The 24667-nt window shown below is 48.0% G+C and overlaps 1 protein-coding gene across 1 annotated transcript in view; it reads right to left on the reverse strand.

Annotated features, from left to right (window-relative positions):
- Positions 1-24667, reverse strand: part of aire (autoimmune regulator) — a 177470-nt gene that overhangs the window by 52745 nt on the left and 100058 nt on the right. Inside the window, exons 3-6 of the mRNA XM_085990681.1 lie at positions 16505-16663; positions 15538-15606; positions 13023-13028; positions 10529-10639 (exon numbers count right to left, since the gene is read on the reverse strand). Of these exons, the coding sequence (XP_085846807.1) occupies positions 10529-10639; positions 13023-13028; positions 15538-15606; positions 16505-16663 (345 nt within the window). The remainder of the gene's footprint in view (positions 1-10528; positions 10640-13022; positions 13029-15537; positions 15607-16504; positions 16664-24667) is intronic.

A 24667-nucleotide genomic window follows, 5' to 3' on the forward strand; every position in this document is an offset into this window, starting at 1 on the left:
GCACTACTTTATCTTGGCTGCTGTATACTGTAATACCGGTGGTGACCACACCGGTATATAAGTGCTGTGTAATGATTTATTGGGCAGTTCAGCCCGGACCTTCGTATAGTAAAGACCTGTTAAAATTTACTCTTGTGGTCTGTGTAGTAATTCTCATTATAACACAGACTTAACAGCGGGCACCATTACTCTTCACTATACCAATGCTCTCTCTCTCTCTCTCTCTATATATATATATATATAATAATAAAATAATACATAGGGACCTTTACTCTATAACATACACAGGCAGAGGGCCATTATTCTCTGCCATACACAGGAGCCACCATTACGCCCCAACATACAAAAGGAGGTGCTGTGACATTCTATAATATACACAGAGGCTGCTATCAATATTACACACAGGAGCTGTTTTTCTATAATATGCATAGGGGACACAGTTACTCTCTATGCTATGCACAGCAGGTGCTGTTACTCTCTGTAATATATACAGGGTATCATTATAATATACACAGAAGCACTGTTACTCTGCATAATATACGCAGGGGTGCTATTACTCTCTACACTATACACAGGGATGTTGTTACTCTATAATATACACAGGGGTGCTGTTACTCTCTATAATATACACAGGGGTGCTGTTACTCTCTATAATATACACAAGGGTGCTGTTACTCTCTATAATATACACAAGGGTGCTGTCACTCTCTATAATATACACGGGGTGCTGTTACTCTTTATAATATACATAAGAGTGCTGTTACTCTCTATAATATAGACAGGGGTGCTGTCTCTCTATAATATACACAAGGGTGCTGTTACTCTCTATAATATACACGGGGTGCTGTTACTCTCTATAATATAGACAGGGGTGCTGTCTCTCTCTATACTATGCACAAGGGTGTTGTTACTCTCTGTAATAGATACAGAGGCCTAGAAATTCAGTATAGCCACTTTTGGGGCGGTAAAGTCGGGCGGCCGCTAAAGTTTGCGCCCGGCGCAAAGTCGAGCCCCCTTCGCTGATATTCAGTTGCATCGCCCTAAGAGGTTGCTGCTGCGCTAAAACAGGCGATGCACGACTATCATTAGGCGCTAAGCCGGCAGGCCGGGGCGCTAACACCGGAAGTTGGGCGCAGGGCAGGTGCGGCGAGCTGCTGATTGCCGGCAGACACGAGCTCTTAAAGGGGGAGGGTGGATTTGTTTTTTTGACAGGCCGAGACTAGTGTATTTGTCTCCTCCTCCTCCTCCTGCTCCTCCTCCAGAAGGAGTGTTGCAAAACGGCTGCCTTTTCTACTGCAGGAGTGCCCTTTAATTTGCGCTCCCCACGACCCGCCTCGGCTGTGTACCGTTCCACTTCACAGTCGTTCGGGCCGCCAGGCGCACAATGGGGCGGCGCGAGTGAAGTTCCGGTTCCGGGCGCACAAAGGGCGTTGCACGACGAAATGACGTCATGATCTGCGCGCGCAGATGAGCGTGCGCAATGACTTTGCGCCGGCGCTAAATGTCTACTGAAGTTGGGGCGAGGCGCAGATCGCGCTGCGCCCGGGCGCTAAGCGCCTAGCGCTCGAGATCTACTCCTCCTAAGGCGCTAACGGCTGGCGCAGCCAGCTGAATTTCTAGGCCAGAGATCGCTATTCTCCATAATATACATAGGGGATGCTATTATGTATAATATACAGAAGGGCTGTTAATCTCTATATTATAAACAGTGGCTGCTATTTTCTGTAATATACACAGGGGCTGCTTTCCTTACAATATATACAGGGGCTATGATTCTGCATAATATACACATGCCTGAGATTCACAAAGTCACAAGATAATTATAGCTGAGGATACCCTTTGGCTCATCTTATTTAATCCATCCAGTTACTAACTCACTGACCAGTGGAAATAGCTTTTGCTGATTTTCCTTAACAAAGCCCCTCATAATTTTGAACACTTCTTTAAGATCTCCTCTTAACCTTCTTGGTTCTATTGAAAAGAGCCTCATTTTCTGTAATTTCCCCTGTTAACTAACACCTGTAATTTCGGAGGAAGACACAAAAAACCTCCCAGAAATACGAGAAAACCAAGGGTGTGGCGAGAATGAGGAACTTAAAGAAATTATTATTAGTAAAAAAACAGTACTAGCAAAATTAATGGGACTAAAAGTCAATAAATCCCAAGGACCGGATGACCGACATCCTAGGGTTTTGAAAGAGGTGGCCATTGGGATAGTGGACGCATTGGTTGTCATCTTCCAAAATTCTATAGATTCTGGAATGGTTTCTGCAGATTGGAGGATAGCAAATGTAACCCGCTATTTAAGAAAGGAGGGAGAGAGAAAACGGGGAACTACAGACCTGTTAGCCTCACATCAATAGTTGGGAAAATGCTGGAATCTATTATAAAGGATGCAGTAACTGGGCACTTAGGAACTAATAGTAAGATTGGGCAGAGTCAACATGGATTTATGAAAGGGAAGTCCTGTTTGACAAACCTATTGGAGTTCTTTGAGGATGTAACTAGTGCAGTAGGCAAAGGGGAACCGGTAGATGTGGTGTATTTGGATTTTCAGAAGGCCTTCGATAAGGTCCCACACAAGAGGTTGGTGAACAAAATTAGGGCACGTGGAATTGGAGGTAATATACTAGCATGGATTGAGAATGAGTTAACAGACAGAAAACAATATAAACGGGTCTTTTTCAGGATGGCAGGCTGTGACTAGTGGGGTACCGCAAGGATTGGTGCTTGGGCCCCAGCTATTCACAATCTATATCAATGATTTGGATGAGGGGACCAAATGTAACATTTCCAAATTTGCTGATGACATAAAGCTAGGTGGCAGTGTCAGTTGCAAAGAGGATGTGAAGAGGCTTCAAGGGGATCTCGACAGGCTCAGTGAGTGGGCGAGAACATGGCAGATGGAATATAATGTGGATAAATGTGAAGTTATCCACTTTGGTAGAAAAAACAGAAAGGCAGAGTATTTCCTGATTGGGGAATGCAGATGCTCAAAGGGACCTGGGTGTCCTTGTACATGAGTCACTGAAAGTGAATGTGTAGATGCAGCAAGCCATTAGGAAGGCAAATGGTATGCTGGCCTTCATTACAAGAGCTACCTGGACTACACTTCCTCCCACCCCGCTTCCTGTAAGGACGCTATTCCATTCTCCCAGTTTCTCCATCTCCGCCGCATCTGTTCTGACGATGCCACCTTCCATACCAGTGCTTCCGACATGTCTTCCTTTTTCCTCAACCGAGGATTCCCCTCTACTGTGGTTGACACGGCCCTTGACCGTGTCCGTTCTATTTCCCGCACTTCTGCTCTCATCCCTTCCCCTCCCTCCCAGAACCACGATAGGGTTCCCCTTGTCCTCACCTTTCACCCCACCAGCCTCCACATTCAACGGATCATCCTCCGCCATTTCCGCCACCTCCAACGTGATCTCACCACCAAACACATCATCCCCTCACCTCCCCTTTCAGCATTTCGAAGGGTCCGCTCCCTCTGCGACACCCTGGTCCACTCCTCAATCACCTCCAACAGCCCTTCTCCTTCACCTGGCACCTTCCCGTGCAAGCACAGGAGATGCAACACATGCCCTTTTACCTCCTCCCTTCCCACTGTCCAGGGCCCCAAACACCCCTTCCAGGTGAAACAGCAATTTATTTGTACTTCTTGCAATTTAATATACTGTATTCGCTGCTCACGATGCGGGCTCCTCTACATTAGGGAGACCAATCGCAGATTGGGCGACCGCTTTGCGGAACACCTCCGTTCAGTCCGTAAGGGTGACCCTGAGCTTCCGGTCGCCTGTCACTTTAATTCTCCGCTTCACTCCCACTCTGATCTCTCTGTCCTCGGCCTATTATATTGTTCCAATGAAGCTCAACGTAAGCTCGAGGAACAACAGCTCGTCTTTCGATTAGGCACTTTACAGCCTTCCGGACTCAATATCGAGTTCAACAATTTCAGATAATAATCCCTGCCCCCATTTTTCATGCAGTATGATTTTGTCATTCCCATTTGCAACATTTTCACAGTATGTTCTTTCAATTCCTTCCTCCCCTCCTACCCACCCCCTCCCCACCGTCTCTGCGCCTGCTTAATATCTGATACATTTCCAGCTTTTTCCAGTTCTGATTAAGAGTCCCAGACCTGAAACGTTAACTCTGTTTCTCTCTCCACGGATGCTGCCTGGCCTGCTGAGTATTTCCAGCATTTTCTGTTGTTATTTCATCACAAGAGGATTTCAGTACAGGAGTAAAGAAGTCTTACTCCAATTATATAGGGCCTTGATGAGACCACACCTGGAGTACTGTGTACAATTTTGGTCTCCTTACCTAAGGAAGGATATACTTGCCATAGAGGGAGTGCAACGAAGGTTCACGAGATTGATTCCTGGGATGGAGGGACTGTCGTATGAGAAGAGATTGAGTAAACTTGGCCTGTATTCTCTTGAATTCAGAAGAATGAGAGGGGATCTCATTGAAGCATACAAAATTATTACAGGGCTTGATAGGGTGAATGCTGGGAGAATGTTTCCCTTGGCTGGGGAGTCTAGAACCAGGGGCCACTGCCTCAGGATAAAGGGTAGGCCATTCAGGACTGAGATGAGAAGAAATTTCTTCACACAGAGGGTGGTGAATCTTTGTAATTGTCTACCCCAGAGGGCTATGGAGGCTCAGTCATTGGGTATATTCAAAACAGAAGTCGATAGATTTCTGACTAGTAAAGGCATCGAGGGATATGGCGATAGGGCCAGTGAATGGAGTTGAGGCAGAAGATCAGCCATGATCTCATTGAATGGCGGAGCAGGCTCGAAGGGCCGAATGGCCTACTTCTGCTCCTATTTCTTATGTTCTTATGTCTGATATAATCTTAGTAAATCGCTTCTACACCCTCTGCATGGCCTTGACACCCTTCTTAAAATAGGGCGCCCAAAACTGGACATAATCCACTCTGGAGAACATCTATTAACCACTACTCTCTGTTTTCTGTATTTTAAACAGCTTCCTATCAATGCTACCACATTCCCATTAATACTATCCAATTTCATTTGATCAACAAGCATTGTATGGGGTGTCTTTGGAAATTGATATACTCAACATCCACTGCATTTCCTTTATCAATATACTCTGTTATTACCTCAAAGAACTCTATTATATTGTCAGACATGACTTGTCTTTTACAAATCAGTGTGGGCTGTCCTTAAATAACCCATGTTTTTCCAGGTAAATATTAATTTTACTGCGTATTACAGCCTCTAGTAGCTTACCTTTACTGATATTGGGCTGACCGGTCCATACTTACCTAGTTTGTCCCTTTTTGAACAGAGCTGTTACATTGCCAGCCCTCCAGTTCTCTGGCATAATTTCAAAATCCAAACACGTTTGAAAGATTGTGGTTTGAGCCTTTGTTATTTCTTCTCTGATTTCCCTCAGCGTTCTATGATGCATTCCATCAGGGCCTGGTGCCTTTTCCACTTTGAGTTCACCTACTTTTTGCTGTACTACTTCCTTATCTATAGTCATCCAATTTAATTTACTTAGCTCCTCCTTTTGTACTCTATCATTCCCACTACCAGACTCTTCTGGGAAAACCATGGCAGAGTACTCATTTAGTATCTCAGTCATTCCTTCACCTTCCAGTAGAAGATTTTCTTTGTCATCTTTTGAGTTAAAGATGACAATGGGGAGAGAGCAGTAATACGGTATTGAGATAGAGGATCAGCCACGATCATATTGAATGGTGGAGCAGGCTCGAAGGGCCGAATGGCCTACTCCTGCTCCTATTTTTCTATGTTTCTATGATTCTTTAACTACTCATTTACTTTCCATATATTTATAAAAACCTTTACTATTTCCCATTATCTTACATACCAATCTTCCTACCTCCTGTTAGTGTTTCTCATCTTTCTAGTTCACCTCTTTATTTTCTTTTGTATTATTAGCCCTAGATTTGTCATACATCTCATTTTAATTTTAATTCCTCTACTCATCCAATGAGCTCCAGCTTTTTCTGCACCCATTTTCCTCTTGTGGGGATATGTCTAGTCTGTATCCTAAGCATCTCCTGTCTGAACATTTTGTGCCAATTTTGCTTTCCAATTTATTTTGGGCTCATTCCCTTTCTTTTTTTAATCTCATTCAAATTTGCTTTTTACCCAGTCAAATAGCTTTACCGTTAATTGTTCCCTCCAGTTTTCAAGTTTTATAATCATATTATGGTTGGTGTTTCCTAGATGGCCCCCTAACTTCACAGTACTTACTTACCCTACCTAATGTCCGAGATCTAGATTCAGCATTGCCTATTTCCTTGTTGGACTAAAAATTACACTTTTCTAGAGAGCAGTGCTGGACACATTGAACCCTGCTCCTGTGCCATTATATTACTTTTGCCCCAGCCTATATATTATGCCCGTGTTGTTCCTGTGTTTTTCTCTAATATGCCAACATATCTCTTCCTGTATCTCCTTTCCACTGCACCAGTTCCTTTCCTATTGCTCAACTCAAACCAAATAAATCCCACTTTTGTACCATCCCCTATATAATCCCTATGTTTTAGTTCCAATGAAGTTTTGATTAACACTGCCATCTCTCTTCTCTATTTTCCTACTCTATCCATTCTGAATACTTTATACCAAGGAAGGAGGAACCAGGGGAGGAATGGGTACTTAATATTCCTGGCTAAAAGTTATTCAGGAAAGATAGGGAAGGAGAAAAAGGAGGGGACAGTGTGGCAGTATTGATCAAAGATACTGTTACAGCACTTGAAATGGACTTGAGGATTCAAAGACAGAATCTATTTGGTTAGAATTAAGGAACAATAGAGTTGCTATTACACTGCTGGGTCTATACTACAGGCCACCAGATAGTGGGAAGGAGATGGAGGCGCAAATTCGCAGGCAAAATACAGAAAGGTGCTTACTTACCCTACCTAATGTCCTAGACCTAGATCCAGCATGGCCTATTTCCTTGTTGGACTAAAAATTACACTTTTCTAGAGAGCAGTGCTAGAAAATGACGAGGAAAAATCAAATGTGAAAATACTCAACTAGAGAAGGGCTAATTTCAGTGAGTTGAAATCCTGGTGGATTGGAATCAAAGATTGGCAGGCAAAACAGGCCTTCCTTTGCTTATTTAAGCAAAGGGAGGCCTTCAAAGAAGAGATACTTCGTGTACAGACTAGATACATTCCCACGAGGGGGAAAGGAGGGGCATCCAAAACTAGAGCTAAAGATCTAGGCCTAGAAATTCGGTGGCACCCTGTTTGGGGCGCCAGTCTCGCCAGGGCGCCGGAAGTACCGCCCCGGAAGGAGTCGCGAGCGCCAGCCGGATATTCAGTTTGAGCGTCCCAAACGGAAGCGCGGCGCTACTCGAGGCGCCCCGTATCCATCTTGGGGCGCTGCAACTGAAGTTCGCAGCGCAACGTGCCGCAGCACCACACGCTGCGGCACGGCATGCTGCAGTACTGCAGGCCTTCCTCCCCTTCTTAAAGGGGAGGGGCCAGCTGCAGCGCGATCTGAGATCGAGTGCCGGCAAAAGAGCCCGGCACCGAGGAGAAGTGCCGGGCTCTTGGGAGCCAGCTGGCACAACGTGGGGAGGGGGCTCAGGAGGCCGGGGACGGCTGCGCGAAGTGGTGCTGGCAGGTGGCCAGCAAAAAAAATGGCCGACCCGCACCTCCGCGCCTCTACCGCCGCAGGTAGGCCCCCCTGAACCGGTCGCAAATTGCGACCGGCGTTACAGCGGGGGGCGCTACCAAATTTCGCGATCGGGGCACCATTAGCGCCCTGCTAAATTTTGTGGGAGGCGTGGCCAGTGGCGCTAAACCCACTAAGTGCCCTCTTTGGGCGCTAACTGGTGGCGCAGCCCACCGAATTTCTAGGCCCTAGAGATTAAAATGAAACAGAAAAAGAAGGCTTATGATGAGTGTCAGGTTGATAATTCAGTAGAGAACCAAGCTGAATACAAAAAGCACAGAGGAGAAATGAAAAATGAATTAGGAGGGGCAAAGAGAGAGTATATGATAATAGATTAGTGGGTAACATAAAAGGGAAACATATAAACTTGGTAGCAAAATTGAAGCCCATGAGATTAAAGGGACAGTGGCTATGTGGATACAAAATTGGTTAAGTGACAGAAAGCAGAGTAGTGGTGAATGGTTGATTTTCAGACTGGAGGGGAGTGTGCAGTGGTGTTCCCCCCGGGGCCGATAGTAGGACTAATGCTCTTTCTGATATATATTAATGACCTGGCCTTGAGCATACAGGGCATAATTTCAAAGTTTGCGAATGACGTGAAACTCGGAAATGCAGTAACAGACTTCAGGATAACATCGACAGACTGGTGAAATGGGCAGAAATATGGCAGTTGGGAAGGGTGAAGTAGTTCATTTTGGTAGGTAGAATGAGAAGAGGCAATATAAACTCAATGGTACAATGTTAAATGGGGGGTAGCAACAGAGAGACCTGGGGGTATACATTCAAAAGTCTTTGAAGGCAGCAGGACCAGTTGAGAAGGCTTTTAAAAAGGTATACAGGATCCTTGGCTTTATAAATAGAGGTATAGGGGGAAAAATTCAGTTGGTTTGCACCTCCCATTAGCGCCTTAAGAGGGCACTATTGGGGCGGAAAGCAACTAGCGCCCGGGCGCGGCGATGTTTGCGCCGCTCGCGAAATGAGCTAGACATTTTGTGGCGGCGATAAACGCTCCTGCGCCGGCAGATCGTGATGTCAGTCGAGCGTGCAACGCCCCGGTAGTGCCCCGGACCAGATATTGAGTGGCGCCCCCTGCCTTACCACCTGCCGCTAGCAACGACAGGTTGAGGGGAGCGTTTTGCAGTCAGGAAGGGACTGGGGGAGCGTTATTTAAAGGTGACTGCTTCCTGCCTTTTTTTGTTGGCGACATTTTTGCACCACCCTTTCTGAGAGAGAGAGGGAGAGACTTAAGGAGTGATTCAACGCTGGGTGAAGGAGTTTTGGGTACTGAGCAGCACTTTGCAGGTTCATTTTGATTTGCCCCTCCTTGTCTCAATTTAGAAGAGACTGTGGGAGCTGCACTCTGAGCTCTTTCTCTGGGTCTCTCCATTGTTCTTTCCAACAGATTTGATGTACAGGTCTCTCCAGGCCGAGATTCAAGGCTGCAATGAGCAGGATGTGGATGGAGAGCAAAATCAACCCTCCCCTTTAAGATAAAAACAGAAAATGCTGGAGAAACTCAGCAGGTCATGCAGCATCTGTGAAGAGAGAAACAGGTTGATGACTTTTCGTCAGAACTCCCCTTTAAGAACTGGCCGGCGCCAGTGTGTCTGTGTTCCATTGCTGACTGACATCACATGAGCTTCGCCAGCGCTCTGAGGTAGCGCCTCGCTCCTCGGCCTTTGCACCTTACGACAGGTGTGAAGCGCCTGATTTAGCGCTCCAATCACCTCCAGGGGCGATAAAAGCCAAGTTTGCTGTCGGAGGCAATAATTAGCGCCAGTCGCTAAACTTTGTGCACGGCCAATAATGGCGCCCCAAACGGGGCGATACTGAATTTTTCCCCCATAATAGAGTACAAAAGCAAGGAAGTTATGCTAAACCATTATAATACACTGCTTAGGCCTCAGCTGGAGTATTGTGGCCAATTCTGGACTTCAGGAAGGATGTCAAGGCCTTAGAGAGGGTGCAGAGGCGATTTACTAGAATGGTACCAGGGATAAGGGTTTTCAGTTACATGGAGAGTCTAGAGAAACTGGGGTTGTTCTCCTTAGAGCAGAGGGTTAAGGGGAGATTTGATAGAAGTGTTCAAAATCATGAAGTGTTTTGATAGTGTAAATAAAGAGAAACTGTTTCTATTGGCAGAAGGATCAGTAACAAGAGGACACAGAGTTAAGGTAATTGGCAAAAGAACCAGAGGGGAAATGAGGAGAAATTATTTCACGCAGCGAGTTGTTGTGATCTGGAATGCACTGCCTGAAAGGGTGGTGGAAGCAGATTCCATAATAACTTTCAAAAGGGAATCGGATAAATACTTGAAGGGAAATATTTTGCAGGTGCTATAGGGAAAGAGCAGGGGAGTGGGATTAATTCATATCTTTTTCAAAGAGCCAACACAGGCACTGGCACAGTCACAGGCACAGGCACTGGCACTGGCACTAGCACTGGCACAGGCACTGACATTGGCACTGGCACTGGCACAGACACTGGCACTGGCACAGACACTGGCACTGGCACTGGCACAGGCACTGGCACTGGCACTGGCATTGGCATTAGCACTGGCACAGGCACTAGCACTGGCACAGGCACTGACATTGGCACAGACACTGGCACTGGCATTGGCACTAGCACTGGCATTGGCACTAGCACTGGCACAGGCACTGGCACTGACACTGGCACGATGGGCCGAATGGCCTCCTTCTCTCCTATATCATTCTGTGATCCTACGACTGGATAGCTCCCAGTATTGCCTCATCCCAAGTTATATTTCTGTTGATGCTTTTATATCATACCCCCAAACGTGTAATTGGTCCACTTCCTAGAGTGTTACGTGATCGGTTTATTACCTGACTCAAAGACTTGCTTGATGAGAATCCCTTTCAGGTTTGCACTAGAGGCAGGATGCTCATTGGTTGCAAGGTTGTTGTCTCTTTGAGCTGAAGCTGTGATTGGTTGTGCTCCATATTTGAAGGAAAAATAAACAGAAGGAAAAATAAACATAAGGAAATGTGAAAAACTTCAGACACAACTTGCTGCAAAAATGTAGAGCAACATTTCACTGACACACAGTAATAACATTTCATAGATATGCAGAGTAACATCTCACTGACAACAGAGTAATATTTTTGAAATTCTTTTTTAAACTTTATCGGCAGCTCTGAGGTCTGCTGCAATGGATCTTCCCGCCCCACCCACTCCCAGCGGATTCCCCAATAAATGCCCAGGAGCTCACCAAAAGCATGTTAATAACCCTGAGGTCAGACGATCAGTTGGGGTCAAGGGCACATCTCTGTGGCGAGTGGAATTCTCACCGTGCCGGAGACACGGCCCAATTCTGCAGAAGCGGAAAAGCTTGGCTCAGGGGCATTGGACGGGGAGGTTGCTTCAAATCCACTGGACCCCAGCAGCAAACGGGCAGATTGTTAATGCTGAGGCACACGGCATCCAATTGGAGGCACACGAAAGGTTACGTTAAGCTTTATAAGCTATGTGGTCTTTGATGTGCCAAATAACTGCCTGAATGGGGATCGATATCCAGACGCTCTGCTTTCAAAAATCGATCCATCTTCCAAAAGTTGTTACTTAATAAAATTGATGTGCCAAATAACTGCCTGAATCCATGAGGTTAGAGCTTAAAACTAAAGGTTTTTATTAAGTAAGAACATGGCATCGAGTTAACACAGGGCAGCCATCATTCATCACCGACCCAGCCCTTGGTAGAACATTCCAGAAAAGGGGCGGGGCTAGGGAGGAGCATTAGTGGTTACACCGGTGGAACATTCCAGACATTAACAAGTACAACAACAACAACAACAATACAAATGCCAGAACACAGAGTTATTTCATCACATTCACCCCCTGCTATAGATTCAGTCTGTCAGGAGGTCTGATAATCCTCTGGGAATGACGTAACTCTTGCTGAGGCTCCTCCCGGAGTACTGACTCCTGTTCATTCGAATTCCCAGAATCATCAGTATTTTCCACACTGAGGGTTTGTATCTCTGAAGGTCCAATACCACGATTGAAAACTCTACTCTCAGAGTCGAACTCTTTTCGAGCTCCAGCAGGTGCAAGATCTTTAATAGAGACCGTATCCTCTCACCCATCCGGATATTGAATATACGCATACTGGGGATTAGCATGGAGGAGTTGTACTTCCTCCACCAGTGGATCAGTCTTGTGGCCTCTCACATGTCTGCGCAACAACACAGGGCCCGTGGTCGTCAACCATGTGGGTAACATTACTCCATTAGTAGCTTTTCTTGGAAAACTAAACATCCTTTCATGAGGGGTGGCATTCGTCGCTGTACACAAAAGAGACCTTATGGAATGCAGCACGTCTGGCAGGACATCCTGCCAGCGAGAGGTTGGCAGGCCTCGTGACTTCAGAGACAGTACGATAGCCTTCCACACTGTCGCATTTTCTTTCTGGACCTGCCCATTACCACGAGGGTTATAACTGGTAGTTCTACTCATTGCAATCCCTTTCGATAGCAAAAACTGTCGCAATTCTTCGCTCATAAAGGAAGAACCCCTATCACTATGTATATAGTTAGGCATGCCAAACAAGGAAAACAGTTGGCAGAGGCATTTAATTACAACAGCACTAGTCACATCCGGACAGGGGATAACAAAAGGGAACCGAGAGTACTCGTCTATAGTATTAAGAAAATAGACATTACGGTCGCTCGATGGAAGGGGACCTTTAAAATCGAGACTCAAATGCTCAAATGATCGAGTTACTTTAATAAGATGAGTTGGCTCGGACGGCTTATAGAAGCGGGGTTTGCATTCAGCACAAACACGACAGGTTCTGGTCATTGTCCGGACCTCCTCAATAGAGTAGGGTAGATTGTGGGACTTAATGAAGTGGTTCATTCTGGTAACCCCAGGGTGGCAGAGTGCGTCGTGGAGACTTTGAAGCTTATCTATACCTAGACTAGCACATACTCCTCGTGACAAAGCATCCGATGGCTCATTAAATACTCCAGGCCTGTACTGAATATCATAGTCATATGTTGACAGTTCTATTCGCCATCTTAAAATCTTATCATTTTTGATCTTGCCTCTCTGCTTAGTGTTGAACATAAAGGCCATGGATCGCTGGTCAGTAATGAGCGTAAAACGTTGGCCAGCGAGATAATGTCTCCAATACCTGACTGCTTCGATAATCGCCTGTGCCTCCTTTTCCACTGAAGAATGTCGAACTTCTGGTCCTTGCAATGTACGAGAGAAGAAAGCTACTGGTCTACCAGCTTGATTAAGAGTTGCTGCCAACGCAAAATCAGATGCATCACTTTCCACTTGAAAAGGGATCTTCTCATCCACGGCACATACCACTGCCTTCTCAATGTCCCGTTTGATATTAAGGAAAGCCTCCTGAGCTTCCGTCGATAGCGGAAAAGACGTCGACTTAATAAGAGGTCGGACTTTATCTGAGTAGTTAGCCACCCACTGGGCATAGTACGAGAAGAATCCCAGACACCTTCTTAAAGCTTTTACAGTGTGAGGTAAAGGTAATTCCTTAAGTGGGCGTAATCTTTCAGGATCTGGCCCGATTACCCCATTCTCCACAACGCAACCAAGAATACACAAACGTGTAGTATTGAAGGTACACTTGTTTTCGTTGTAGGTCGGGTTTAACCTCTTTGCAGTCTCTAGGAACTTCGCGAGATTTTGATCATGCTCCCGTTGGTCGCGCCCACAGATAGTAACATTGTCCAGGTACGGGAATGTTGCTTCCAACGCGTATTCATCCACCATACGATCCATCTCCCGTTGGAAGACGGATACCCCATTCGTCACTCCAAAGGGCACCCTAAGGAATTGGTACAGGCACCCATTAGCTTCGAAGGCCGTATAAGGTCGGTCTTCTATTTTAATGGGGATTTGATGGTAGGCAGACTTTAAATCAATGGTGGAGAACATGCGCTACTGAGCTATCTGGTTCACCATCTCAGAAATATGAGGCAAAGGATAGGCGTCTAATTGGGTATACAAGTTTATAGTCTGGCTATAATCGACCACAAGTCTTTTCTTTTCATTAGTTTTAACCACCACCACCTGGGCATGCCACTGGCTATTACTGTGTTCGATGATTCCCTCCCGTTGAAGCCTTTCCACTTCCTCTTTTATAAATGTTTTATCTTCTGAACTATACCGTCGGCTCTTAGTCGCTATAGGTCTACAATTAGGAGCAAGGTTCGCGAACAAAGAAAGCGGACTTACTTTTAAAGTAGAAAGGCCGCAGACTGTGAGTGGAGGCTGAGATCCACCATACTTAAGGGTAACGCTCTCATGCTGACACTGGAAGTCCAAGCCTAAAATTAAGTTCACACACAACTGAGGTAATATGAGGAGTTTAAAGTCCTTATACTCCGTATCCTTAACGGTCAATGTGACTTTACAATATCCAGTTACCTCCGAAGTAAGGGACTTGGACGCCATCACAATTTCACTTCGAGTAGGATACACCTTCAATGAACAGGAGTTAACAAGGTTGGGGTGTATAAAACTTTCAGTACTGCCACAGTCTATCAAACACCCAGTAGGACGACCATTAATCTTGATGTCCATCATAGATTTTGACAAGGAACACGGTATGGTCTGGTCAACCGTAGCCGAGGCTAGAGTAAAACGATAGGCGGCAGCAGAGAAGACATCGGGTACAGGATTACCCTTACACACTTTACTAAAATGTCCCCGTTTCTTACATTTAAAACAGGTAGCCTCTCTGGCTGGGCATCTTTGCCTGGGGTGTTTAGATTGGCCACAAAAATAACACTTAGACCCATGGGGTACAGCCGCAACAATAGGATTAAGTGGAGGCTCCATTGGTGTTATGGATGCCTCCATACTTGGAACACACGAGGCTGAGAGAGACGCATGGGCTGATGCATACACTTCTAAATTCTTCTGGGCTACATCTAACGATCGAGCAGTAGCGACGACCGTTTTTAAAACTAACAAGTCGTTCTCGAGGAGTCTCTGTCTAATATAATTAGATCGGAGGCCAGATATGAAAGAATTGCGGATGGCTTCTTCCTGATACACTATGGCAGAGACAGCCTTGTAGTTGCAATCCTTAGCCAAAGCCTTAAGGTCCTGCAGGAAATCGTCCAGAGATTCCTCGGGTAATTGCCTGCGAGTTGACAAAAGATACCTGGCGTATACTTCGTTAACCGGCTTAAGGTACTGGGCCTTAAGGGCTGCGAGGGCCTCTTCATATGTAATAATATCTTCAATTATCGAGTAAGTTTGATGCCTTACCAAGTTGGTTAGAAGACCCAACTTGTTAACCGTCTAATCGACCGATGCGATGAAGTTTTCAAAACATCGAAGCCAATGCGTAAATTTCTTTGACGCGTCTGCTGAATGGGGATCGATATCCAGACGCTCTGCTTTCAAAAATCGATCCATCTTCCAAAAGTTGTTACTTAATAAAATTGATGTGCCAAATAACTGCCTGAATCCATGAGGTTAGAGCTTAAAACTAAAGGCTTTTATTAAGTAAGAACATGGCATCGAGTTAACACAGGGCAACCATCATTCATCACCGACCCAGCCCTTGGTAGAACATTCCAGAAAAGGGGCGGGGCTAGGGAGGAGCATTAGTGGTTACACTGGTGGAACATTCCAGACATTAACAAGTACAACAACAACAACAACAACAACAATACAAATGCCAGAACACAGAGTTATTTCATCACAGTCCTGCTGATGGAAGCTGCCTTCTGAGCTGGGCATGAGTACAGAGTGTTTGGGGGCTAGCCAAACTGTAACAGTCCCATTTTTCACAGACTCCTTCACAGTGTCGCTCCATCCAGCCGTGCTGGAATTCTAGGTCACTTACCACCTTTTTGAGGCACTCTGAGAATGTTTGTGTTCTCTGTTTTTCTTGCTATTCTTCCTTTCGATATCATCCCTGAAAAGCAACAAGGTTAATGCTGCATTGCTGGAAGGGGCTAAACCAAGTGTCTAAATTACTCTCAGATGCTCTCCTGTTACCTGTTCTCTCCTCAGCATAGCTCAGTCCATAGCCCCCTAGTTTCTGACTCAGTAGGTTGTGTGTTCCAACACCACTGTAGGACCCTTAATCTAGGCTGGCACTTCAGGGCAATACTGAGGGGTTGCTGCATTGTTGGTGGTACCATCTTTCAGATAAGACATTAAACAGACCGTCTGGCTACTCAGGTGGCTCTAACAGATTCCATGGCACTTTTCAAAGATCAGCAGCGAGTTGTCCCAGTGTCCTGATCAACTTTATTCCCACAACCAACATCAGCAAATCAGATTATCGGAGCGTGCATTCATTTTTTTGTTTCTGCGAGCTTGCTGTGAGCGTATTAGCTGCTGCGTTTACCCACATAACAACAGTGACTGCACTTCAAAAGTCCTTTATTGGCTGTGAAGTGCTTTGGGACAGCCGGAGGAGGTAATGAGCTGCTGTATAAATGCACCTTCGCTAACACTGGGGGTGCCCACAGTCCATCACCCAAAATGGCCAATCTTCACATAAGAGCCCAGACAGTGAGGATGGCAGGGACGTCTAACACCTGGTTAATGAAACAATACCTGATAGGTGGAGCTCAGTACCTGGTGTGTGTCTCAGTAGCTGGTGTGTGTGTGTGGGTCTCAGTACCTGGTGTGTGTGTGTGACTCAGTACCTGGTGTGTGTGTGATTCTCAGTACCTGGTGTGTGTGTGTGTGTGTGTGTGTGTGTCAGGACCTGGTGCAACCCAGGCTCACTGATAATCCTGCATGGTCTGTTTATTGCTGTGACCCAGGGCTCATTATTGACTCCTTATAGCACATTCTCTTACCTGGTGTCACCTTGTTGCTGGCACTCTTTGCATTAGTGACAGGTGCACTGGTTGGCAGCTCCTCGGGGGATTTCCGTTTTAGCGGAGGCCTTGCTGTTAACTGATCGGGAGACACTTTGGGGGCCTTCCTTCCTCGTCTCAATTTATTGAGATCGAAGTCTGTAAATTGCAATCAGCACAGAGATTCTTTTTATTTTCTTCCTGCTGTGTTTCTCTGAGTTTTATTATGAATTGTTCTATTGGAAGCTCCAGCTACAACAACAACTTGTTCTTATATTGTGCCTTTAATGTAGTAATTCGTCCCAAGGCACGTCACGGGAGCGTTATTAAACAAAATGTGGCACCGAGCCGTATAAGGTGATATTAATGGCCCAGAACTTCGGGTCTCCACGAGTGAGTATGCATGGGGTACTCGCCCGTAGGCCCAATGGAAGTGCTGGTTTCCTGCATGCACTGCGCATGCGTGGGAAACGGCACTTCCATTCCCCTGAAAGAAGGGGTTCAGAGTTCGAACGTGTGCGCAGGAGAGACTGTGCATGCGCATCGAACTTACGTTTATTTTGCAGGTTTTCCCGGGAGGGTAAGTCTGCAGGAGTTAGACATTTAAAAAGCAGGCGTAAGACCTGCTTTTTACAAGGTAAGTGGTGAATTAATTAAAATTAAAACATTTTTTCCACAGGTTTATTATTTTTAAATACTTTAAAGAAAGGTAAGTTTATTTTTAGCCCTGTTAGAAAATAAAATTACTTTTTTCAAAAATTTAAATTATTATTTAAAATAGTTATTTCATGTAATTTATTGTTTATTTAAAAAATGTAATGTTTTCTTTAAATTTATTTGAAGATTTAGTGATGTTTTGGGGCCCGTAGTATTTCTAAGTTTTGACAGCTCTTCCTGTCAAATTTATGAATGGGCATTCCCTGCTCTGATTGGCTCCCCATGGCCCACGTGATCCCAGGGGACGCATTGAACTAACTGCGCCCCTGGGATACGCAAGCACTGCACGCCGGCAGTTGGAGGAGGCCCAGGATTGGAATTCCATGGGGGCCCACAGCTCAACGGCCGGCGCGCAAGATAAGTGCAGGTCGGGGGCTTGCACCCGCGGGAAGCCCCCGACCCGAATTTCTGGGCCAATAGGTCAGATGACGAAAACATTATTCAAAGAGGTGGGTTTTTAGGAGCATCTTAAAGGAGGAAAAAGAGGTAGAGTGGTGGAGAGGTTTAGACAGGGAATTCCAGAGCTTAAGGCCTAGGCAGCTGAAGGCACGGCACCAATTGTTGAGCGATTAAAATCGGGGATACTCAAGAGGCCAGAATTGGAAGAGCGCAGATATCTCGGAGGGTTGTGGGTGGAGGAGCTTACAGAGATAGGGAGGGTGAGGCCATGGAGTGATTTGAAAACAAGGATGATATTTTAAATTCGAGGTGTTGCTCATCCGGGAGCCAATGTAGGTCAGCGAGCACAGGGGCGATGGGTGAACGGGACTTGCTGCGAGTTCGGACACAGACAGCAGAGTTTTGGATGACCTCAAGTTTACGGAGGGTGGAATGTGAGAGGCCGGCCAGTGCATTGGAATAGTCAAGTCTAGAGGTCAAGTAGAGCTGCTGGGAGTAGGGTTGCCAACTCTAGTTGGAAGGGTTCCTGGAAGTTTGATCATGTGACATTCTGACCACATGATATCTGACCATGTGATGTATGATAATGTGCCATCTGATCACATGATCAAATATTTATCCCATTCCCTTTGAAATTAAGTTTTAGACTCTACCCCAATAGTCCTATGTGATGAAGGGTTCCAGGCTCTAATAGCCCTCAGTTCAAGGACCTTCATTCTCCCTCCCCGCTTGGTTCTTGCAGTGAGAATCCTTTTGTTTATGTTCCCTAGTTTCCCACTCACCCACCAGTGGAAATAATCTCACACTATTTACCCACATTAAGGTCCCCAGGTTTCACTGACCCCCTTTAGCTGGCTGCTCCACTCTCAGCACCGTTCCCACTCACCAACTTGCTGCTGCTGCTCCAGGCTCTGTAGGAAATGTTGGTTCACATTCCCACCCCCACCTCCAGCCCATTTGCTCTCCTCCGCCCCCGCTTAAGCCCCAACCTCCCGACCCAGCGTCCCCTTCTCTCCCCCATCCCCAGTCTCGCTCTCCCTGAGCGAACATTCTCAATCTGCCTCTCTCCCCTGAGCCCCTATTCCCCAGTCTCCCCAAGCCCCCATTCCCCAGTCTCCCTTTTCCCCGACCCCCATTTACAGTCTCCATCTCTCCCCTGACCCCCACTATTCCACAGACCCTCTCTCTCCTCGAGCCCCGATTCCCCAGTCTCTCTCTTCCCCAATCCCCATTCCCCAGTCTCTCTCTCCCCAATCCCCATTCCCTAGTCTTTCTCTCCCCAATCCCCATTCCCCAGTCTCTCCATCCCCCCAATCCCCATTCCCCAGTCTCTCCCTCCCCAATCCCCATTCCCCAGTCTCTCTCTCTTCCCCAATCCCCATTCCCCAGTCTCTCCCTCCCCAATCCCCATTCCCCAGTCTCTCTCCCCAATCCCCATTCCCCAGTCTCTCTCTCTTCCCCAATCCCCATTCCCCAGTCTCTCTCTCTTCCCCAATCCCCATTCCCCAGTCTCTCTCTCTTCCCCAATCCATATTCCCTAGTCTCTCTCTCCCCAGTCCCCATTCCCCAGTCTCTCTCTCTCCCCCAATCCCCATTCCCCAGTCTCTCTCTCTTCCCCAATCGCCATTCCCCAGTCTCTCCCTCCCCCAATCCCCATTCCCCAGTCTCTCTCTCTCCCCCAATCCCCATTCCCCAGTCTCTCTCTCTTCCCCAATCCCCATTCCCCAGTCTCTCTCTCTTCCCCAATTCCTATTCCCCAGTCTCTCTCCCCCATTCCCCAATCTCTCTCTCCCCCAACCGCATTCCCCAATCTCTCTCTCCCCCAATCCCCATTCCCTAGTCTCTCTCTCCCCAATCCCCATTCCCCAGTCTCACTCATTCCCCAATCCCTATTCCCCAGTCTCTCGCTTCCCCAATCCCCATTCCCCAGTCTCTCTCTTCCACAATCCCCATTCCCCAGTCTCTCTCTCCAATCCCCATTCCCCAATCTGTCTCTTTCCCCCAATCCCTATTCCCCAGTTTCTCTCTCCCTCAAACCCCAATTCCCACTCCCTCTATCCCCCAATCCACATTCCCCATTCTCCCTCTTTCCCCATCCCAATTCCCCAGTCTCTCTCTTCCCCAATCCCCATTCTCCAGTCTCTCTCTGTCCCCCAATTCCCATTCCCCAATCTCTCTCTCTCCAATTCCCATTCCCCATTCTCTCTACTTCGCCCATCCCTATTCCCCAGTCTCTCTCTTCCCCAATCCCCATTCCCCAGTCTCTCTCTTCCCCAATCCCCATTCCCCAGTCTCTCCCTCTCTCTCCCCAATTCCCATTCCCCATTCACTCTCCTTCACCCATCCCTATTCCCCAGTCTCTCTCTTCCCCAATCCCCATTCCCCAGTCTCTCTCTTCCACAATCCCCATTCTCCAGTCTCTCTCTCTTCCCAAATCCCCATTCCCCAGTCTCTCTCTCCCCATCCCCATTCCCCAGTCTCTCTCTCCCCCAATCCCCATTCCCCAGTCTCTCTCTCTCCAATTTCCATTCCCCATTCTCTCTCTTTCCCCCATCCCTATTCCCCAGTCTCTTTCTCCTCCAATCCCCATTCCCCAGTCTCTCTCTCTCCCCAATCCCCATTCCCCAGTCTTTCTCTTCCACAATCCCCATTCCCCAGACTCTCTCTTCCCCAATCCCCATGCCCCAGTCTCTCTCTTTCCCCAATCCCCATTCCCCAGTCTCTCTCTTCCCCAATCCCATTCCCCAATCTCTCTCTTCCCCAATCCCCATTCCCAAATCTCTCTCTTCCGCCATCCCCATTCCCCAGTCTCTCTCTCCCCAATCCCTATTTCCCAGTGTCTCTCTTCCCCAATCCCCATTCCCCAGTCTCTCTTTTCCGCAATCCCCATTCCCCAGTCTCTCTCTCCCCAATCCCCATTCACCAGTCTCTCTCTTCCGCAATCCCCATTCCCCAGTCTCTCTCTCTCCCCAATTCCCATTCTCCAGTCTCTCTCTTCACCAATCCCCATTCCCCAGTCTCTCTCTCCCCAATCCCTATTCCCCATTCTCCCTCTTTCCCCCATCCCTATTCCCCAGTCTCTCTCTTCCCCAATCCCCATTCCCCAGTCTCTCTATCCCCTAATCCCCATTCCCCAGTCTCTCTCTTCAGCAACCCCCATTCCCCAGTCTCTCTCTTCCCCAATCCCCATTCCCCAGTCTCTCTCTCCCCAATTCCCATTCCCCAGTCTTTCTCTTCCCCCAATCCCCATTCCCCAGTGTCTCTCTCTCCCCAATTCCTATTCCCCAGTCTCTCTCTTTCCCCCAATCCCCATTCCCCAGCATCTCTCTCTCCCAAATTCCCATTCCCCAGTCTCTCTCTTCCCCAATCCCCATTCCCCAGTCTCTCTATCCCCCAATCCCCATTCCCCAGCATCTCTCTCTCCCAAATTCCCATTCCCCAGTCTCTCTCTTCCCCCAATTCCCATTCCCCAGTCTCCCTCTTCCCCAATCCCCATTCCCCAGTCTCTCTCTCCCCAATTCCCATTCCCCAGTCTCTCTCTTCCCCAATCCCCATTCCCCAGTATCTCTCTCTCCCCAATTCCCATTCCCCAGTCTCACTCATTCCCCAATCCCTATTCCCCAGTCTCTCGCTTCCCCAATCCCCATTCCCCAGTCTCTCTCTTCCACAATCCCCATTCCCCAGTCTCTCTCTCCAATCCCCATTCCCCAATCTGTCTCTTTCCCCCAATCCCTATTCCCCAGTTTCTCTCTCCCTCAAACCCCAATTCCCACTCCCTCTATCCCCCAATCCACATTCCCCATTCTCCCTCTTTCCCCATCCCAATTCCCCAGTCTCTCTCTTCCCCAATCCCCATTCTCCAGTCTCTCTCTGTCCCCCAATTCCCATTCCCCAATCTCTCTCTCTCCAATTCCCATTCCCCATTCTCTCTACTTCGCCCATCCCTATTCCCCAGTCTCTCTCTTCCCCAATCCCCATTCCCCAGTCTCTCTCTTCCACAATCCCCATTCTCCAGTCTGTCTCTTCCCCAATCCCCATTCCCCAGTCTCTCCCTCTCTCTCCCCAATTCCCATTCCCCATTCACTCTCCTTCACCCATCCCTATTCCCCAGTCTCTCTCTTCCCCAATCCCCATTCCCCAGTCTCTCTCTTCCACAATCCCCATTCTCCAGTCTCTCTCTCTTCCCAAATCCCCATTCCCCAGTCTCTCTCTCCCCATCCCCATTCCCCAGTCTCTCTCTCCCCCAATCCCCATTCCCCAGTCTCTCTCTCTCCAATTTCCATTCCCCATTCTCTCTCTTTCCCCCATCCCTATTCCCCAGTCTCTTTCTCCTCCAATCCCCATTCCCCAGTCTCTCTCTCTCCCCAATCCCCATTCCCCAGCCTTTCTCTTCCACAATCCCCATTCCCCAGTCTCTCTCTTCCCCAATCCCCATGCCCCAGTCTCTCTCTTTCCCCAATCCCCATTCCCCAGTCTCTCTCTTCCCCAATCCCCATTCCCCAATCTCTCTCTTCCCCAATCCCCATTCCCAAATCTCTCTCTTCCGCCATCCCCATTCCCCAGTCTCTCTCTCCCCAATCCCTATTTCCCAGTGTCTCTCTTCCCCAATCCCCATTCCCCAGTCTCTCTTTTCCGCAATCCCCATTCCCCAGTCTCTCTCTCCCCAATCCCCATTCACCAGTCTCTCTCTTCCGCAATCCCCATTCCCCAGTCTCTCTCTCTCCCCAATTCCCATTCTCCAGTCTCTCTCTTCCCCAATCCCCATTCCCCAGTCTCTCTCTCCCCAATCCCTATTCCCCATTCTCCCTCTTTCCCCCATCCCTATTCCCCAGTCTCTCTCTTCCCCAATCCCCATTCCCCAGTCTCTCTATCCCCTAATCCCCATTCCCCAGTCTCTCTCTTCAGCAACCCCCATTCCCCAGTCTCTCTCTTCCCCAATCCCCATTCCCCAGTCTCTCTCTCCCCAATTCCCATTCCCCAGTCTTTCTCTTCCCCCAATCCCCATTCCCCAGTGTCTCTCTCTCCCCAATTCCTATTCCCCAGTCTCTCTCTTTCCCCCAATCCCCATTCCCCAGCATCTCTCTCTCCCAAATTCCCATTCCCCAGTCTCTCTCTTCCCCCAATCCCCATTCCCCAGTCTCTCTATCCCCCAATCCCCATTCCCCAACATCTCTCTCTCCCAAATTCCCATTCCCCAGTCTCTCTCTTCCCCCAATTCCCATTCCCCAGTCTCTCTCTTCCCCAATCCCCATTCCCCAGTCTCTCTCTCCCCAATTCCCATTCCCCAGTCTCTCTCTTCCCCAATCCCCATTCCCCAGTATCTCTCTCTCCCCAATTCCTATTCCCCAGTCTCTCTCTTTCCCCCAACCCCATTCCCCAGTATCTCTCTCTCCCCAATTCCTGTTCCCCAGTCTCTCTCTTTCCCCCAATCCCCATTCCCCAGTCTCTCTCTCTCCCAAATTCCCATTCCCCAGTCTCTCTCTTTCCCCCAATCCCCATTCCCCAGTCTCTCTCTCTTCCCCAATCCCCATTCCCCAGTCTCTCTCTCTTCCCCAATTCCTATTCCGCAGTCTCTCTCCCGCAATCCCCATTCCCCAATCTCTCTCTCCCCAAATCCCCATTCCCCAATCTCTCTCTCCCCCAATCCCCATTCCCTAGTCTCTCTCTCCCCAATCCCCATTCCCCAGTCTCACTCTTTCCCCAATCCCTATTCCCCAGTCTCTCACTTCCCAATCCCCATTCCCCAGTCTCTCTCTTCCACAATCCCCATTCCCCAGTCTCTCTCTCCAATCCCAATTCCCCAATCTCTCTCTTTCCCCCAATCCCTATTCCCCAGTTTCTCTCTCCCTCAATCCCCAATCCCCACTCCCTCTATCCCCCAATCCACATTCCCCATTCTCCCTCTTTTCCCATCCCTATTCCCCAGTCTCTCTCTTCCCCAATCCCCATTCTCCAGTCTCTCTCTCTCCCCCAATTCCCATTCCCCAATCTCTCTCTCTCCAATTCCCATTCCCCATTCTCTCTACTTCGCCCATCCCTATTCCCCTATTCCCCAGTCTCTCTCTTCCCCAATCCCCATTCCCCAGTCTCTCTCTTCCACAATCCCCATTCTCCAGTCTTTCTCTTCCCCAATCCCCATTCCCCAGTCTCTCCCTCTCTCTCCCCAATTCCCATTCCCCATTCACTCTCCTTCACCCATCGCTATTCCCCAGTCTCTCTCTTCCCCAATCCCCATTCCCCAGTCTCTCTCTTCCACAATCCCCATTCTCCAGCCTCTCTCTCTTCCCAAATTCCCATTCCCCAGTCTCTCTCTTCCGCAATCCCCATTCCCCAGTCTCTATCTCTCTCTTCCCAAATCCCCATTCCCCAGTCTCTCTTCCCCATCCCCATTCCCTGGTCTCTCTCTACCCCAAATCCCTATTCCCCAAACTCTCTCTCCCCCATTCCCTTTCCCCATTCTCTCTCTTTCCCCATCCCTATTCCCCAGTCTCTTTCTCCCCAATCCACAGTCTCTCTTACCCCAATCCCCATTACCCAGTCACTCTCTCCCTCAATCCTAATTCCCCAGTCTCTCTATCCCCTAATCCCCATTCCCCAGTCTCTCTCTTCAGCAACCCCCATTCCCCAGTCTCTCTCTTCCCCAATCCCCATTCCCCAGTCTCTCTCTCCCCAATCCCCATTCCCCAGTCTCACTCTTTCCCCAATCCCTATTCCCCAGTCTCTCACTTCCCAATCCCCATTCCCCAGTCTCTCTCTTCCACAATCCCCATTCCCCAGTCTCTCTCTCCAATCCCAATTCCCCAATCTCTCTCTTTCCCCCAATCCCTATTCCCCAGTTTCTCTCTCCCTCAATCCCCAATCCCCACTCCCTCTATCCCCCAATCCACATTCCCCATTCTCCCTCTTTTCCCATCCCTATTCCCCAGTCTCTCTCTTCCCCAATCCCCATTCTCCAGTCTCTCTCTCTCCCCCAATTCCCATTCCCCAATCTCTCTCTCTCCAATTCCCATTCCCCATTCTCTCTACTTCGCCCATCCCTATTCCCCT

The sequence above is a fragment of the Somniosus microcephalus genome, chromosome 6, assembly GCF_052327205.1.
Source record: "Somniosus microcephalus isolate GS21.2 chromosome 6, FLI_Smic_1.0, whole genome shotgun sequence".
Taxonomy (NCBI): domain Eukaryota; kingdom Metazoa; phylum Chordata; class Chondrichthyes; order Squaliformes; family Somniosidae; genus Somniosus; species Somniosus microcephalus.